Genomic DNA, 18,673 nt, shown 5'->3' on the forward strand with positions numbered 1-18,673 from the left:
GGCCCCGCCCCGCGGCCCTGCGGCCTCACGGCCGTCCCTTCGCAGACTCTGCGGCCCCGCCCCGCGATCACGTGCGCGCCCGCCGCGGCCCCGCCCCGCGGTCACGTGGCCGCCCGCCGAAGCGCCCGCTTCCAGCTTCGCGCGGCTCCTCGCGGGCCACCGTAGAGGGCGTCTGGCGGCCGCCGGGACGGAAGCCGAGAGGCGCTGCCGACCGCGCCTGCGACAGCGTCAGCCCTGCGCGGAGCGCCGGCCTGATGGCGGCGGCGGCGATGGCCGAGCAGGAGAGCTCCCGGAACGGCGCCCGGAACCGCGGCGGTGTCCAGCGCGTGGAGGGCAAGCTGCGCGCCAGCGTCGAGAAGGGCGACTACTACGAGGCGCACCAGATGTACCGGACCCTGTTCTTCAGGTAGCCGCCGCCGCCGCCGCCTTCCAGGGCTTTCCGCCGCGCCGCTGCCCCGCCCCCGGCCGCCTGCCATTGGCCGCGCCCGCCGCCCCGCGCCCCCGTTGGCCCGCGCTGCTGCCCGTCGCCGCGGCGGTCGGAGCCCGGGGCGGCCGGGGGGCGAGGACGGAGGACACCCGACCCGGCGTCTCCCCTCCCCCCTGCGGACCCTCTTCCCCTCTCCGGGCCCCGACCCGGCGTCGCCCATCCGCGGTCTTGCCAGGACCGAGCCCCGGGCCCTGCGGTCCCCGGCGGTCCGGTTGTGCTAGGGAAACGTGCCCCTGCCCCGCGGCCCCTGCGACCCCTGCGACCCCAGCGGCCCGCGCTGGGGCAGCGGTGTCCCTGAGCCCGGCGCCGCGCCTGCACTTGCGCGGCCACGGGCTCTGTCGATGGGGGCGCGGGGAGTGGGATGTGGGGGGCCCGGCGACGAGTCCCGGGGGCTGGGGGCGCTGGGGGCTCCGGGGCCGCGTGGGTCTCACTGCACGTGCGGGGGTCGGACACTGCTGCGGGCGCGCTGAAATCAAAGGTGCCGCGTCGGCGGGTGTCGTGTGGGCTGCGGTGGTCCCCGCCTGGGCTGCGGGGCCACGAGAGCTGTGCTGTGGCGCGTGGCTGCTGTGATCCGAGTTGTCGCTTGCGCGGGGCGTTCGGTGACCCTGGACGGTCCGGGCGGAGCAGTGGAGGGGATTCGCTGGGAGGGATTGGCCTGAACGACAGGTGCAAGAATTTAGTCCGGTCCGTGGAGGGCCTTTTCTGCCCCAGCTGTGTGGCGGGGAGCTGAAGGGCTGTGGGAGGCTTTTCACCACCAGGCCCAGACTTTGATATGCAAGTGGCAAGAGGGGTCAGTGTTTCCGCAGACTCTGAGATCCTGTCCCCGCCATGCTTGGCTCGGCTGGCTGGAGGAGCCCGGGTCGGAGTGCGTGCTGCTGAACGTAGGCAGCTTCACCTACCAGAAGTCCGTGTGAGGGGAGCTTTCTGAGCTAGGTGCTTGCTGTTCTCGGGATTACTAATCAGCAAAATTCCATTTTCCCAACAAGAAACAATGTTTCCTGTTTTGAGACAGTTTTGCCTTGTGGGATGAGCCTTGAAGAGGCAAGTCTCTCTGCCCACGGTGTGTTTGGGGGTGGTGATGGAAAGCAGGCTCTCCTCCACCCCAGCCTTGACTTGGCTTTGAATTCCATGTGTGCTCTGTGATCTAAGACCAGCCTTGGCTTCCTCGTGGGACATCTGGTGTGCACCGACACTGCTCAGGAGTTGGGAAAAAGAAATCTGCCACTGGCCCCACTGGGGACAAAGTTAATGGTGGCGTTTGTGGTCGTCCTTAAGGCCTGGCTGAACTATCCTGGAGTTGTCCCTGGCTTCCAAGGTGCTGTCCATCAGACCTGTGATCCCAGCGCTGCTGAGACCCTGCTGGGGGTGTGGCTCTTGGACAAGTCTGATTCACTGAGTTATACTAGGTTCTGGGCCTTTTTGTAAGTCAACATACATGTCTGTATTTGTTTACCTGAAACATAACACTTTGAGGAGTTATGGCCCATATGTTCCCATGAACCTATCACCAACCAAGATAGGAAAAACAGCCATTACTGCTAAGGTTCTTTTCTCTGTTTTCAGAATCCATCTCTCACACACCCTTACCCTCAGGCACTCACTGCTCTCTGTGGCCCCATAGTTTGACTTGCATTTTCTAGAATGTTTTGTAAGTGAAATCATATCCGCTTTTTGTGCATTTTGAGTTTACACAGCATGATTATTTGGAGATTTCCCCACGTGTAAAGCATTAGTTCATCCCTATTGACGAATGGTGTCCTGTGAGGGACCACAGCTTGTTACCCACTCACCTGTTGGATACATTCGTCAAATTGGTGTCTATTTTTTTGTTTTGTTTTGTTTTTTTAGGATTTTTTTTATTTGAGAGAGAGTGCACACATGTGCAAGGGAGCCTGGGGAAGGGAAGAGTCAGAGTGGGAGGAAGAAGCAGGGGCTCCATCCCAGGACCCTGGGATCGTGACCTGAGCCGAAGACCGATGCTTGGCCCACTGAGCCACCCAGGCGCCCCCCACCCCCAAATTGCACTGTTTTAATTGTTGTGTTTCACAGCAGTTGAAGGAGAGGGGGCATGGAATCTGGTGGTCCAGTGGGTTGGACTTCCTCGGTGCACCTGCCTCAGCTGTGGGCAGTAGTCGAGGCCTGGTGGCTCAGCTGGTGCCAGCGGATGGCCACCTAGTGTCTTCAGACCACTCTCTGCCAGGAGGAGGGAGTCTGTTTTCCAGACCTTTTGTGTTTTGGGCATTTGGTCATCCTCCACCCACTTTCTGGCATTCATGGCTGTTTTGCGGGGTGGCCATAGGGCCCCTTGGCCCAGTGTTGGGATAGCCACCTCCCAGGAGGGGCTCTGCAGCCAGCCTGCCTCCCCCCAGGGGCATTTCTGAGAATTGTGTGGTTTTTGCCTCTTAAATCAAATGAAGAAAAATTTTTAAAAGAAAAACTTATTGGGGCACCTGGGTGTCTCAGTGCAGCGTCTGCCTTTGGCTCAGGTCATGATCCTGGGGTCCTGGGATGGAGCTCCATGGGGAGTCGGCTTCTCCCTCTGCTCCCCACCCGCCCCCCCACCCCAGTCTCCAATCAGTTGGCAGCTGGCAGATGACACCAGCATGTGTCCCCCAGGTGCACTGAGCATGTACACCTTCCAAAGGTGTGGGCATGGGGGTGCAGACAGCAGGGCTGCGTGGATGGTGCCGGGCTGGAGGGTTCCTGCTCCCTCTGCTCTCAGCAACCTCCCAAGCCTTGGACTCAGACAGCTAAATCCCTTCCTGTTCCCCGCGTTCTGCCGAAAGAATCCCCGCGTTCTGCCGAAAGAAGGATGCTCATTTCTCAGCGTTGCCTTTATCCGCACCCCCCCCCCCCAGCTTTCCTTGATCTGCAACAGGTGATCTCATGTGGATGGGACGAGTGCTGGCTGTGGCACATCGCCCCACTCCCCCTTGGCCCCCAACCCCAGGAAGGGAGGCACCGTGGGTGCTTGAACACCGTGGGTGTTACCCCAGGGATTTGCTGTTACCTGCTCCTTGGCAGCTTCCTTCTTGGGGTGTTTTGAGAGGTTGTCTCTTGCACTGCATCAGACGGAGGAGTCTAGAGTTCTGTCACATCTTGCGTAAGCAGTAGCACGCTGGCAAGATTGTCACTTAGAAGAAGTGCCTATGTGTCCATGGAAATGGCAACATGAGGTGGTGTGCCTCCGCATACTCATCTTTCCAGAACTGCCTGTGGCAATGCTGGCCACGGGTCGTGGGCAGGGCGGCTCCCAGCAGAACCAGACCGGGATGAGCTCGGTTGGTGTGGGAGTAGGCTGTGTACATGTGCAAAGGAGAGAGACAAACAGACGGCTCACAGAAGTCCTGCTACAGAAACCGCAGGCCGCACAGATGACGGTGGGCTGGCAGTGGTTTCCTTTCTTGGGGTATAGGCTCTTCTCGCTGGCCCAACCCCCCAACCCAGCAGATGGGGTCTTCTGTTGGGGCCATGTCTGGGCCCACTGGGTTCCCCTGTGTGTGACTGTGATGGGGTTGGGTTCTCTGGGGCGGGGAGGGGGGTGTCTGGTTATGGAACTTTTTGAAGAAAAGACCTTTTCTGTGGTTAGTCGAACACCAAGCCCTCACGTTCCCCCCTGCCCTGTCGGTCCCAGTGAGCTGCAGACAGGCTCCCTGGTGCATGTGTCTGGTGTTGGTCTGTCTTGGTAGCCCCTTGGGGCTGCTGCTTTAGTATCTCTAGTTTGTTGTGTCTGGACTGGGAGGCACAGACGTTACTGGTTGTATTTTTGGTTGTACTTCTTTTCTGAGGATTGTGGAGCTGAGTTCCCGCCGATGACTGGAGCATCCGGCAGCGCGTGTGCGTGTGGCCTTCAGGCACTCCCTCCTGCTGTGCATTCTGGGGGAGCCCAGAGGTGCTTCGCTGAACACTGTCTGTTGCGGATGGACCATTGTCCAGTTTGTTTGGGTTTAGTTACAGGCTGGGCTCTGGCTGCTCTGTGCTTCTGTCTCTGCAGTTCAGGGAAACTGAGAAATGTGTTCAAAGTGGGATAGTGAGGCAGGACAGAGGGGTGGAGGGGCAAGAGGAGAGCACAGGGATGGGGGAGGGACCGCAGGGACCGTCGGTGCAGTCATCACAGTGGGTGCTGTGTGTGCGTGTCCCCCACCTGAGAGGTCTCTATCCTGGAGCTCTCGCTTTCCCGACCCCTGAGTGCTACCTTGACCCTTAGTTCTCCAGTGGAATCCCAGTGTAACACTGTGTCCCACATGCAGCTCCTACCACCGTGGCTGGACGTGCCTCGTGGTGTAAGTCATCCAGCCTTTCTCTGGGTCCTGCAGAAACCCTTGAGCTGCTCTAGGGCTGTTTGGGCACAGACAGTGTCCCCTGCCGGTGCTGCTGTCACATGTGGCGCCCAGGTCGGCTGTTACCCTGAGGTCGGAGCTGCTGACAGCAGGGACTCTGTGCACACCAGGGGGACCTGGGTTGTGGAGCCACCCCAGTGTGGAGGCTGGACAGACTCAGGGGGCAGGGCGCCGTGACTGCCGGGTAAGGCAGTGGGCTCAGCAAAGAGAATGCATTTGCACTCCCATCTTTGGTAGGAGGCCCGTGCACCCGCGCGCCTGTGTGCCTGTGTGCGGGACCTCGTGCTTTAGCGCTTGCGTCCGTTGGGGGGGTGTCTGCCCGACTGGACCTAACTGGGGCTCCGCTCTCTCTCTCACAGATACATGTCACAGAACAAGCACACAGAAGCGCGGGAGCTCATGTGCTCGGGGGCGCTGCTGTTCTTCAGCCACGGCCAGGTACACAGCGACCTCATACCCTTCTCTGCGTGGGGCCTGCAGGCTGGGAGAGGCCTGGTGGAGGGCTACAGGCTGTGCTTAGCCCTGACCCTGCCAGTGTGTTCACGTCGCGGGGCGCTGTCTGAGGTGCTGCGCGTACAGCTGGGGTCTCGGTCCTTCAGGCCGTGCTGCCAAGTGAGCTCTGTGCTCGGAGTGGTCTTCTTAGCTTAGGTCTGCCACAGCTGCTGAGCTCGAGCCGGAGCTCAGTTTTTGTGATTCTTGCTTCCATGTTTTATAGCAAAACAGTGCTGCAGACTTGTCCATGCTGGTATTAGAGTCGCTGGAGAAGGCGGAAGTCGAGGTGGCGGATGAGCTGCTGGGTGAGGCTCTTACTGTGCAGGAGGCACCTGCAAGTGTGGAGTGGTGACACCCCTATGCACTGTTTGGCGATGGTGGCCTCTGGTCCCGGAGACCTGGCTTGCCGGCCCCATGTGGCGCAGTGGGGGTCGTCCTCCTTAGGGACTGCCCAGCTGGAAGGATGGAGGAGCAGCTTGCACCTGCTGCTGCACTCCCATGGGTCATCCCCCTACCCGCCAGGCCTTGCTCCTGTGTGGGTGGGCTTCCTGCTGGAGTACTCCCCTTCCCCCCCCCCACCTGCTCCCCGGCACACGCTGAGCTGTGAGGCCATTAAAGAGCATGTGGCTGCTGGCTCTGCAGCCGAGAGGTTGGTTGGTTGGGGGGTCCTGGGACCTGGGGGGAGGAGTGCGTGAGGCCACCCCAGCACACCAGTTCCCAGGTTTTGAAGCAAAGTAGTTCTCGTGAACTATAAGATGTGGGACACAGAGCTGAGCAGTAGCGTGTTTCTGTGGGTAAGAGTCTGTATTCATGTTGTTCTAGAAAATCTGGCCAAACTGTTCAGTTTGATGGACCCCAATTCCCCAGAGCGAGTGGCTTTTGTGTCTCGAGCCCTGAAGTGGTCCAGTGGAGGATCTGGGAAGCTGGGCCACCCCCGGCTCCACCAGCTGCTGGCCCTCACGCTGTGGAAAGGTAGGTCTGGGGCACCTGTGCACAGAGCTACTCTTGGGCGGGTGCTGGCAGTTCCGGCAACAGCTGTCTCTTTTTATGTACGTGTCTTTTATTTGGGTTAGCTGTTTTAATTAGGTAAACTCCTGGGACACTGGATATGAGGGGAGATTTTGTTCTCCACTGGCTTGGCCCTACCTGTCCATGGGCCTCGGGCGCAGCCCCTCCAGCCTCCTTCCTGGGACATTTTCCCTAGACCGGCCCTCTGATGGCACCTGCCCTGTGTTTTCTTCATATTTATCTCAGTTTCTGAGTAAGCATTTATGGGGGGGATCCGTGAGGGGGGATCCTGGGAGTTTCTGGATGTGGTTCCCATCCTGCGCTGAGAGGCTGCTGCCCACTGGAAAAGGCACATGGTCGGGTGCTCTGACCAGCATTTGTTCTGGAGAATTCGAAGAGCTCTGTCCTGTGTGGTGAGCACCCACAGGCAGCTCATTCACGCTGCCGCAGCCTTCCCAGCAGCCCGGCAGTGCATGGGGCGGGGCAGGGGCCTTCACCAGGAACGGCTGTGACAGCAGGCTCCTCCCGGAAACAGCCTGCTTCCAGCAAGCCGTGCGGTGGTCAGACAGACGGATCTGTCTCCCCCACAGCCAGCAGGCCCAGGGTGCCTTCTTGCTGTTTCTAATGCAGCAGCACGCATGTGGTGGGTGCCCACCACGAACCCGGCCCTTGTGCAGGCTGGGAAGCCAGCTGTGTGCGCATCTGAGGGCCATGCGCTTACTCCACTGTGTCCCCACACGCTGTGACCCACGAGGCAGGAGGTTTCCGCATTCGTGCCTGCCGGCCTGCCAGCACTACTTTTACACCAGAGGGATAGGAAGAGAAAATGGTCAGACGTCCATAAAGGCTGGACAGTTAAGGAAGCCCTCCTTGAAGGGTGTGGCTGAGTCCCTTCCCCAGGACCACCCAAGAAGCACACAGGGTCCGAGAAAGAGCATCCGGCATTTTGAGGCCAAGGCCGTCTTAGGCTCCCTCCTCTTCTGATGTGCGTTCCCTACGGGCGCCTTGCTCCTCCAACCTTGGCCTCACCCACTGCTGGTGGCGGGTTCCTCCATCCCCCAGGCCATCCTGGCCTTTCCAACTGGCGTGGTCCCCATGTATTTTCTGTCTGTCCTGCCCACGGGACACTGGTGTGTCCTATTCACTGACCTCGGAGAGAGGCCATCTGTGCTTGCCTGCCTGGCGGGGGTGGGGGAGTCCCAGAAGCCCCTGCCCTTGACTCCCACCTCGACTTCAGGGGGTGCTGAGTCTGCACGTGCGGGTGGATGGCCTGGTGACTGTGCCAGTCAGGTGCACCTGTGGCAAACCGCTATTGCCAGCAAGTAATATTTGGCACTTTTGCCCAGGCAATATTGGGTGGCGCATGGGGGACACCGGGCGGGAAATGGGGCATGACCCTGCGTCTGTGGCTGAGAAGCAGAACTCAGGCTGCAGGAGTTCCTCAGAGCCCTCGTTGGCTAGGAGCCAACTGTAAGGCATGGACAGTTACTAGTACGATGTTCAAATTCAAGAGACCGCGATCACACGTAGTACCTGAGCCCCAAGCCCCAAGGGAGACAAGCGCAGAGTCCATGTCCTGTCCTGCCCCATAGTGTCCACAGCTTGTGTCCGGAGGCCGTGCTTAGGGATGTCTGTACAGCTGCAGTGCCTGGGGGCGGGCCCCCAATCGGGACCTCCAGGCAGGTGTGGCCCAGTGGGCACGGAGCCACCCGCCGTCCTGCCAGTCTCTCTCCACGACCTTGGCTTGGGGGGGGGGGGGTCCGTCATGCAGTCCCTCATCCTACTACGTGTGTCTCACAAACTCAGGGTTTGTGGCAGCCCTGCCTCGAGCAAGGTCACCAGCGCCATGTTCCCGACAGCACTTGCTCCCTTGGTGTCCCTGGGCCACCGTCGGTCATTCTAGCAATGGCACAGGCTTTTCCATTATAACTTGTTATGAAGTCTGTGACCATGGTCTTTGATATGGTCCTGGTTTTGGTGCACTAGGAACTACGTTCATGGAAGATGGTGAATTTCCTGGATAACTGTGTGTGTGCTCACTGCTGTACCGACCAGCCGCTCCCAGGTCTCTCCCCTTCCTCCGGCCTCCCTGTTCCCTGAGATCCAGAAATATCAAAATTGGGCCAGTTCCTGATCCTACGGTGGCCTGTCTGCGTTCGAGTGAAAAGAAGAGTCCAATGTCTGTCATTCTAAATGACAAACTGCAGAACGTTTGTCATGCTCAGTGAGGATGCTTGTCCAAAGCTGAGGTGGGCCGAAAGCCGGGCTTCTTGCATCAAAGAACAGGTAGTGAACTCAAAGGACAGGCTCCAGGAGGACGTGACAGGAGCTCCTCTGGCGACAGCTGGATAATGGGGACACAGAACAGCCTCTGGCTGATGTGGAGGCGGTTGGAGTGGTTGGGACAGTAGCTGAGCCACGATGTTTCCTCAAGCGAGAGCCTGATCCGGAGGGAGGCCCTGAGTCTCTCTGATTCCATGAAGGCTGAGGGAAGCGAGCTGGCTGCAGAAGGGGGCTGTGAAGCTGGTAGAGGCCGGCTCGAGGTGGATTCCGGAAAGAAGTCTTCTCCATAACCTAGAAGCTGTGGCCGGTGACACTGACGAGCGAGCTGAGGTCATTACTGATGGGGCTGCGCTCCACAGCAACCTCTCGGTATAGGAGAAACCGCCAGAGAGAAGGAGATGCCTTCCAGGACTTTCAGAACCTCCGTACCTGGAGAGAAGTCAACGCCCGGCTTCAGAGCTTCCAAGGACAAGCTGACACTGCTGTTAGGAGCTAATACAGCTGGTGATGGTAAGTTGAAGCCAGTGCTCGTGTACCATCTGGAAATCTTCAGGCCCTTAACAATTCTGCTAAATCTACTCTGCTTGGCCTCTGTAGATAGATACAGCAACAAAGCCTGGATGACAGTGTGTCTATTTACAACATGGTTTATTAAACATTTTAACCCCACTGTCAAGACCTATTGCTCAGAAAAAGATTCCTTTCAAAATATTACTGCTTGCTGATAAAGCATCTGGCACCCGAGAGCTCTGATGGAGACGGGCAGCAGGAGAGATGTCGTTTTCATGTCTGACACAACATCCATTCTGCAGCCCGTGGATCAACGAGGCATTGCAACCTTCATGTCTTCTTATTTAACAAACACACTCTGTAAGGCTCTCGCTGCCATAGACCGTGATTCCTCTGATGGTTCTGGGAAAAGTCCATAGAAAACTTTCCAGAAAGGATTGGTCATTCTAGATGCCACTACGAACACCCATGATTCATAGGAAGAGGTCAAAACATCAGTAGTGACAGGAGTTTGTTAGACGTTGATTCCCACCCCCATAGATGACTTTGAGGATTCAGGACTTTGTGGAGGAAGTCACTGCCAATGTGGTGAAATGGCAAGAGAACTAGAATCAGAAGTGGAGCCTGAACGTGGCACTGAACCGCTGCCATCTCACACTTTACCAGATGAGGAGCTGCGTCTCATGGAGGAGAAGGAAAGTGGTTTGTTGAGATGGGATCCGCTCCTGGTGCAGTTGCTGTGACCACTGTTGAAGTGACCACAGAGGATACCGAGGAGGACATCAACTGAGCTAATAAATCAGCAGTGCGGTTTGAGAGAGAGGACTGACTTGCACACTGAAAGATGTTCTCCTGTGGGCAAATGCTACCCAACAGCATCACGCACTCCAGTGTGTGCAGAAAACATCATAGCCTACTTATTTTAAGAATGTGGCACGGCTGCCCCAGCCGCCAGCAGCCCCGATCAGTCGGCAGCTACCAACATCGAGGCAGGCCCTCCTCCAGCAACAACGATGACTCCCTGGAAGTTCAGGAGCGGGTTAGCGTCTCGTGGCCATCAAGCATTTGTTTCTGAAGGCACGTACCTGGGCTTTAGACCGTGCTGTCACACTCAGCAGACCCCCGTCTCAGCACAGCTCTTGCGCGCCCTGGGAAACCTGAAAGCTTGACTGGCTTTGAAGAGGTTGCTTTGCTGCGGTCTGCAGTCAGGCCCACAGTATGCCTGAGCTGCTCCTGGGCGGGCTGCAGTCCAGTTCGTGGAGGGAGCCTTGTGCGGGGCAGGGCCTGTGGGTGTGGTTTTGCCTAACTTCTCTTCTCATGATGCTCTAAAGCCAAAAAGTTATCCCAGGGGGTCTGAGGGAGAGAGGAGAGACAGCACAGGTACACAAAGCAATGCCGACTCAGAATTAGTCTGTGCTTCTGAAGGCGGCAGTCTGGGCCCTGAGGGCATCTGCCATGGGCGGGAGGGCAGCCGGGTCCTTGGAGCAGGTGTTCCCAGCAGAAGGTGGAGGCAGCTGAGGCACAGGGCCCGAGCCCTGGAAAGGTGTGGGAACCAGGTGGCTTGTGAGCAGGACGGGTGTGAGCCCGTCTGCTCCAGGAGACAGACCACGGTGGGCGGGGGTGGCATGGCCTAGGCTGGGGCTCTGCTCGGCACCGCAGCCACTCTGGGTGTCCTGTGTTCTGTCCACGGGGGTGGGGCGGGGAGAGGGGCAGGAGGTAGATCGATTTTCCCGTGATGAATGGGGAGAGCAGGTTTACAGCCTGAGTCATTTACTGATGTTGAGAAGATTGGGATTTTGATTGTTGTTTTTAAAAAATAGAAGTGGTTACGAACAGCTGAGCGTTAGAGCAGACGTGCCCATGGTGTTCTTAGCCCCAAAGCTTCCTGCGTTGCTGAATGTGACACGGCAGAGCCGGGCAGGGGCCGCACAGAGACCCGTGCACGCTCATCGGTGTCCCCTCTCCTCTGTAGAGCAGAACTATTGTGAGTCCCGGTACCACTTCCTGCACTCTGCGGACGGCGAGGGCTGTGCCCACATGCTGGTGGAGTACTCGACCTCCAGGGGCTTCCGCAGCGAGGTGGACATGTTCGTGGCCCAGGCCGTGCTGCAGTAAGTACCACACTCGTGGGGTCCCGTCTCCCTGCACGGCTGCCGGTTCTGCCCCGTGGCCCTGCCGCAGATAGCTCCCTCTCCCTCCCACCGAGGACAGGTCACGCTGTCCCTCTCCACTCTGTCGGGCTGCCGCAGATGTGAGTGTCTGTTCAGAGCTAGCGTTCTGCTGTGGCTCCCCAGTGTCTGTTTTCTCACATCATCTCTTTGGTGGGTTTTGTTTTTGTTAGCATCAGGCCACTGTTTCTTGTAGGGCTTGTCTGTTTATTTTTTAAACGATTTTATTTATTTATCTGACTGAGAAAGAGAGGGAACACTAGCATGGGGAGTGGCAGGCAGAGAGAGAAGCAGGCTCCCTGCTAAGCAGGGAGCCCGATGCAGGCTCAATCCTGGGACCCCGAGACCATGACCTGAGCTGAAGGCAGATGCTTGGCCGACTGAGCCACCGAGGTGCCATGGGCATGTATATTTATTGAATTTTACGAGGTGTATTGGAATGGGGAGTGCTCATGCCTTTAAAGCTTTCCCAAGCCTGCTCTTGCCTTCCCAGGCGTCCCGCGCATCTGAAGGTTCCTCGAAAGCTGTGTCCCGAGTCTGTCCCCATCCATCAGGCCTCGCTTCCTCATCTACGACCTGGCCCGTAGCCGGCCTGCTCCAGGCTTCTCCTGCTTACGCTTGTCCAGTAGAAAGAGGCGGGTTTGGTGGCTGGGCGTCAGGATAGGAAACGTCTTACGGGTTTGAGGGGGTTTTGGGGCCCCAGAATGCTCACCATACACACCCAGCAGCGCTTGGGGCTTCCATGCTCTTGTGCTCCCTGCACAGCAACGCAGGGCTGCCGTCCCCAACTCAGAAACGGAGACGTTTCCTAGACACCTGAGCTCCCTGCCCCAGCCTGTGCAGTATCCAGTGCTCAGAGTCCCCAGGCTGGGCGGGATCGTGTGCAACCACCAGACACCTTCTTCTCGGGCCCTTATCCCTTAACAAGGTGGAGGCCCCCCACCACAGCTCGTCCAGCTGTCGCCCAGGGCCCCTGTGGACAGAGACGTTCCCCGGGGACAGAGAGCTCAGGCCCCTGGGCTGACTGCTCTGTAGGCAGGGGCCTGATGGGTGTAAGCCAGCCGTAGTTGGGCAACTCCCCACGGCATCCGAGCTCCGTTGACCTGGGATGGTCACCTTCCCGAGCTTCATTCCTTCACCGGTCAACTGTGGCAAGCAGGGGGTGCCCTGCTCACGGGGGCGTGGGGACGGCAGCTGGGCTGAGCACAGAGCTCGGCACGGCGGGCCCGCGTTGGCCGGAGCTGCAGGATGGTGTGAGCAGGCAGCCCCGCAGCTGTCGGCCAGCATTCTCCCGCGAGCCGGCGTGGACCTGAGCCCCTGCTAAAGGCCACGGCGTCCCCCTCCAGCAGCCCGCTTACTGGCCTCTCGGTTCCAGGTTTCTCTGTTTAAAGAACAAAAGCAGCGCGTCGGTGGTGTTCACAACGTACACACAGAAGCACCCGTCCATCGAGCACGGCCCTCCGTTCGTGCAGCCTCTGCTCAACTTCATCTGGTTCCTGCTGCTGGCTGTGGACGGGTGAGCCCTTGGGTGCTCGGGGCTTGCGGCCGCGCTGGGCTCGGGGCCCTCTGGGACTGTCATGCAAACGGAGCCGGACCCCCTGTTGTGTTCCAGGGGCAAACTGACAGTGTTCACAGTGCTGTGCGAGCAGTACCAGCCGTCCCTGCGGCGGGACCCGATGTACAACGAGGTGAGAGGCGGGGCCGCAGTGGGGCAGGCAATCTGGGGGGCCGGGGTGGGGGTGCGCTCCTCGGTGACCCCGTGCCCCTGCCCTTCCAGTACCTCGACAGGATAGGACAGCTGTTCTTCGGTGTGCCGCCCAAGCAGACGTCTTCCTACGGGGGCTTGCTAGGTAAGGCCCAAGCAGGTTGCTCCTGGGTGGGGGGAGGAGAGCCGCCCTGGCCGCATCACCCCTTGGCCTCCCCCCCGGGGGCTCTCTCTCCCCTGACGCTGTCGCTCTCCTGTGGCTCCGTGTCTCTGCCTGGCCTCGAAGTCCTTCTCCAGCAGAGTCCCAGACACAGCTGAGAGGGTCCCGTTGGCCCTAGTTCGCCCTCTCCTTTGGCCACAGAGCCAAAGCGGATTTCTTCTTTTCTTATTCTGGTAAAATACACATATCCCAAAATTTGCTGTTTAACTATTTCTCAGTGTCCAGTTCAGGGGCACCATCCCCCGGTCCGGCTCCAGAACGTTCCATCCCCACATGGAGACCCTGTCCTCGTGATGCACAGACCCCTGCCCGCTCCCCCAGCCCCGGCCCTGCCGTCTGCTCTCTGTGTCTGTGAGTCTGATGACTCCAGGTCCTTGTGTGGGGGTTCCCCGTGCGTGCCCTTCTTTGTCTGGCTCGTGTCCTTGGGGCTCGTCCCTATGGGGGCAGGGGAATCGTTCCTCCCTTTAGAAGGCCAGCCCGTCCTCCGTGGTGTGGATGGACAACACTGTGTCACCCATCCCCTTTTGCTGCTGTTAATATGGGGGCGCGTGCGTCTCTTTGAGCCCCTGCAGCCACTGCTCTGAGTAACACCCCCGAGGTGGGATTGCTGGGGCACGGCGAGATTTGGTGTAATTTCAGACGCTGCCAGAATGTCTTCCATGGCAGCGGCCCTGTTCCCTGTCCCGTCAGCTGCATACAGGGGCAGTTTCTCCACGTCCCCGCCATGTTTGCTGTTGTCTGTGCCTCGGTAGTGGGTGTGCGGCTCTCACCATGGCTCTGAGTCCCATCACCCTGACGATGAGTGGTGCTGAGCATCCTTTCTTGTGCTTATTAGCCATTTGTATGTCTCTGTCCATTCAAGTCATGTGCCTGTTTTTGAGTCAGGGTGGTGGTTTCTGTGTACTGGATACTCATCCCTTGTCAGATATAAAATTCCCAAGTGTTTTCTCCCATTCTCTGGGTTGCCTCTTTTTTTTAAAAGACTTTATTTTTTAAAAGCAGTTTTCAGCGGGGCATCTGAGTGGTATATTTGGTGGTTGAGCATCCATCTCTTGGTTTCGGCTCAGGTCCTGATCTCAGGGTCATGACATCGAACCCCATGTTGGGCTCCGTGCTCAGCGTGAAGTCTGCTTGGGAATCTCCCTGTCCCTCTGCCCCTCCCTCTCCTCACATGCACTCTTTCTAAAATAAATATAAAAAATAAATAAATATGAAATATAAATAAGTAACTATTTTTAATAAGGTAAATTACAACAGTTTTAGCTTCCCGGCAAGACACAAAGGAAGGTGTATCCGTTTCATCCCGGCCCCAGCTGTTCACGGCGTCCCCGTCTGAGTGGTGACTGTGTCAGAACCCTGGACCTGCACGGACACGGCATGTCACCTGAAGTTTGGGGTTCACATTGGGGATACTTTACATGCTATACGTTTATAGGTTTGGACACACGTGTCCACATTAGAGCCCTGCAGAGTTGTTTCTGTCCCCCAAATCCTGTCTGCCCACCTTGCACTGCCTTCTGTCTCTGTGGGCACTGCCTTGGGATGCACAGAATTTGAAATTTTCCTCCAGTCCAGCTTAGGTGTCTCTGCTCTATTGCTCCTGCCTTTGGTGTCAATCCCTAATGTCCTCATCCGGCCCAGGCCTGTGAGGCTCTTGCCCCATGTCGTCTTCTAAGAATTTTACTGGTTTTGGGTTTCCACAGTGGTCCTTGATCCCTGTAGAGGGTTTTTGTACCTGGTGTGAGGAAGGGGTCCAGTGTCCTGGCTTCGCTTGAAGAGACCCGTTCCCCCGCGTGGTCTGGACACCCTTGTCAGAGATGGCTTGACTGCCATGCACGTGGGCTTCTTTCTGGCCTCTCTGTTGTGTTCTGCGGGCTTTCCGTGTCTTTGTGCCCATGCCATACTGCTGGGATTATTCTGTAGGAAGTTTTGAAATCAGGAAGTGCAAGCCCTCCAGTTTTGTTCTTTTTCAAGATCATTTTGGCTGTTTGGGTCCATTGCAATTCCATATACGTTTTAGGATGTTTTTCTTGCAAACAAGCCATGGGGATTCTGAAAGGGACGGCATGGAATCTGTGGATGGCATTGGGTGGCCTTGGTCTAGGCAGTGTGTCAAGCCCCCCAGCCCATTGACATGGGAAGTGCTTCCATGTGTTAATGACTTCAGTCTCTCTCCGTGGTGGTCAGTGGTTTTCATGGGTGAGTCCTTCGTCTCCTTGGTTAAGGTCAGTGCCTAAGTATTTTAATCTTTTTGATGCTGTTGTAAATGGAATATTTTTATCATTTCTTTTCCAGATTGTTCATTGTTGGCGTAAAGAAACGCAGCGTGTTTTCACGTGCTGACTTTGTGCCCCCTTCCTTTGACGGATTCCCTTACTCCGACAGCTCCTTCCTGGAGTGTTCGGGTTCTCTGCATATGAGACCGTGTCCTACGCAGACAGATCGTGTTGCTCCTTCCTTTCCGCTGTAGATGCCTCTTCCTTCGTTCTCGTGCCCGGTGGCCCCGGCCGGAGTTTTCCAGGACTGTGTGGGACGGAGGTGGTGAGGGCGGGCGCCCTCCCCTCGTTCCCGCTCCTCGAGGAGGAGCTCTCAGTCCTTCACCGTCGAGGATCACGTTGGCCGGGGGGTTTCCGAGACGGCGGTCAGTGCGTGGAGGTCGCGCCTCCTATTCCCGGTTTGCTGAGTGCTTGTATGCGCGCGTCGGGTTTAGTCCAGCGCTGTTCCTGCATCAGTAGAGATGGACAATCATGTGGGCTTCCCCTCGTTGTGCTGGCATGGGGCGTCACGCTAGCGGGTTTTCAGGGGGGCCCTCCGTGCATTCCACAAGTAAAGCCACTCGTTGTGGTGTGTTGTCCTCGCTGTGCTGCCGAGTCCCGCTTTCCAGAGGTCCGTTGAGGGTGTAGCCTCTGTGTTCACAGGGGTCACTGGTCTGTGATTTTTCTTGTAGCATCTCTGGGGTTCTGCTGGCCGCGTCAGATGAGTTGGGAAGCGCTCCCTCCCCCTCGATTGTTTTGGAAAAGTTTGGGAAGGATGGTGTTGGTCATTAAGGGTTTAGTAGAACTCACCAGGAAAGCCGTCAGGGCGTGGCTGTTCTTTGTTGGGAAGTTTGTTTTTTTGCTTTTTGTTTTTTGTTTTTTTAAAGATTATTTATTTATTTATTTATTTGACAGAGAGAGGTCACAAGTAGGCAGAGAGGCAGGCAAAGAGAGAGGAAGGGAAGCAGGCCCCTGCTGAGCAGAGAGCCTGAGATCATGACCTGAGCCGAAGGCAGCGGCTTAACCCACTGAGCCACCCAGGTGCCCTGTTGGGAAGTTTTGATGATGGATCCAGTCTCCTTACTGGTTCAGAGGCCCGTTTGGATGGTCACTTCTTTGTGACTTGGTCCTGGTGGGTGTTGGAGGCCAGGCCTCCGCCCCACGTCTGCCTGGCGACATGGTCTGGCCTTCCCCGAGGTCTCGTACAGACTTCTTTCCTCCACCAGCCAGAGGCCAGTTTAGTTGTTCTTCTGAATGTGGCTTTTCAGAGCCTGAATGTGGTGGTATTTTTGAGTTGAGCGTGTTCCCCAGAGTTCATCGTTCACCCACATGCACTTAGTCCCACCTACACGGCCCTGGAGAGGGCTCCTGTGGCCCGACAGCATGGAGGCTTCCCTCCTCAGTTTCCTGCTGGGCGGACGTTGCAGAGTCACAGGTGGCACGCGTCCCCCACACAGATGCCAGCCTGCTCCTGCCGGAGTGGAGGCAGCCCCAGGTGATGGGGGGCGGGGTGGAGGTTGCTGGTCCCACCAGGCTCCATGATGGCTCCCCCACCCCTTAGATCCAGGCGGCACCCTGCCCCAGGGGCCCTGCAGGGCTGGCCTGGGTGGGATTTTTGTCCTTGGAGCCAAACTACGCTCCATGGAAAGGTTTTTGGTCTGAGATGATTTCAAAAGTCATTGGCTGCTGTTCAGCCTTGTGTGGCAGATGCTTTAGCCCCATGCGGGCCTGGCCGGGCCGTGTGTCTGAAGCCCCGGTGCTGTTGCTGGGTCACTGCCGTCGCCCCTCACACAGGGGAGCCGACGCCGGTGTCCATTCATTTCCCGCCCGAACCTCCGCCTCGCCCCTCCCAGTCCCAGGCCGCAAGTGGCGTGTTCCTTGGACCCAATTTCATGGGCCCGAGTCTGTGCAGACGACCTTGCTCACTTTTCTGTTTGTTTCTTTTCATGATGGTTTGGCTTCAGGGGACTTTCTGATCTCCTGAGTTCATATTGAATCGTCGTTCTTTGACTAAAAATTAGATAAGTGTCAGTGGTGGCAGCCCCACCATTTCTGCCTGGGAATGCGTCCTGACCTCTCCGTGAACCTGTGATGCACACGCGCGTGCCCGCTCAGCAGTGGCCTCCCCGTGACGGGGTTCTGAGGACGATTCTCCAGGGCTGTCTGGCGGCCGGGTTGTGTCCCACGGGTGGGCACTCGGGGTCTTTCCCCAGCTGCCAGGTCCTTACAGGCACGCTGAGCACTCCCTGGGACTCATGCCGTCCCAGCCCGGGAATGCGGCGGCTTGGCAGGTGGGGTTCCCCGGGCAGCCAGGGGTGCCGAGCGCGTGCTGTGCCCCTGACAGCACCTGTTTGCTTCCAGGGAATCTTCTGAGCAGCCTCATGGGCGCCTCGGAGCAGGAGGGCGAGGACAGTCAGGACGACAGCAGCCCCATTGAGCTCGACTGAGCCCGCCCGCCCGGCCTGCATGAAGACGCCCTCGTCCCCGGGGCTCCCGCCGTGAGGCTCCCGCCACGGGGCTCCCGCCGTGGGGTCCCGCCTGAGGCGGCGGGGGCCACGTGGGCCTCGGCGCCGGCCCGGGGCTGCGGGGCCTGCGGCGGCCGTGCTGGGCCGCCCTGCACCCCCAGACTGACCCACAATAAAGCACGGGCCTTGCTGCGCTACCATCCTCTTTCCCTGTCCTTTGTGTCTGGTTTGCTTGGGGAGGCGACCTGGTGTCTGGCACGTGCCGCGGGCCCGACCCTGTCGCAGGTGGCGTGGGGGGCGGCCGCCGTCCCACCAGCCCTGCACAGATGTCCCGTGGGGTCCCAGAGAGCGTCTGGGTGGCTGCTCCAGGCCACACTGAGGCCACGGCTCCTTGGGGCAGCTCTTACAGCGGGAGCAGGAGCCTTTCCACGTTTCGGGACGTGGTATTTATTTTCACTGGGTGATGGATTCCTTTGACCTGGCGTGGTAGATGTTAACCTTGTGACCAGTCCAGGAGCGAGCAGATGTGCCCTTTCCCACTGACGCTGTACCAGATGTTCGCAGAGCAATGACGAGAGGGGAAACACTTTATTTTTTCACAATTAAAGTAAGAGTTGTAGATTAATACACAGTGATCATGCATGGGAAGGAGTGAGATATACACTCTCGTTGACTGTAAAATGGAATTTAAACGAAGGTTTGTGTTACTTGTTGAGTTGAAATAAATCCTTTATACTGGG

General features: G+C 58.0%; 1 protein-coding gene across 2 annotated transcripts; it reads left to right on the plus strand.

Moving 5' to 3' along the window:
* Positions 1–166: 166 nt before the first annotated feature.
* Positions 167–18,673, plus strand: GET4 (guided entry of tail-anchored proteins factor 4). 2 transcript variants are annotated; one of them, XM_059155025.1, is made up of 9 exons: positions 167–406; positions 5,187–5,265; positions 5,543–5,624; positions 6,142–6,291; positions 11,093–11,231; positions 12,664–12,804; positions 12,901–12,976; positions 13,066–13,138; positions 17,830–18,673. In XM_059155025.1, exons 1-9 carry the CDS (start codon positions 255–257, stop codon positions 17,913–17,915), a joined length of 978 nt encoding a protein of 325 aa, XP_059011008.1. In that variant the 5' UTR covers positions 167–254; the 3' UTR covers positions 17,916–18,673. The 2 variants fall into 2 exon arrangements, with proteins under 2 accessions (XP_059011008.1, XP_059011009.1); XM_059155026.1 differs by lacking the exon at positions 167–406 and adding an exon at positions 3,366–4,770.

This window comes from Mustela lutreola, chromosome 17, assembly GCF_030435805.1.
Source record: "Mustela lutreola isolate mMusLut2 chromosome 17, mMusLut2.pri, whole genome shotgun sequence".
Lineage (NCBI taxonomy): Eukaryota > Metazoa > Chordata > Mammalia > Carnivora > Mustelidae > Mustela > Mustela lutreola.

Excerpts from the sequence above, each read along its gene's own strand:
- GET4 (XM_059155025.1), top strand. The coding sequence starts at position 255 with ATGGCGGCGGCGGCGATGGCCGAGCAGGAGAGCTCCCGGAACGGCGCC. Across the intron at positions 11,232-12,663 it reads GTGGCCCAGGCCGTGCTGCA|GTTTCTCTGTTTAAAGAACA; the intron begins GTAAGTACCACA and ends TCTCGGTTCCAG. Across the intron at positions 12,977-13,065 it reads GGGACCCGATGTACAACGAG|TACCTCGACAGGATAGGACA; the intron begins GTGAGAGGCGGG and ends CTGCCCTTCCAG.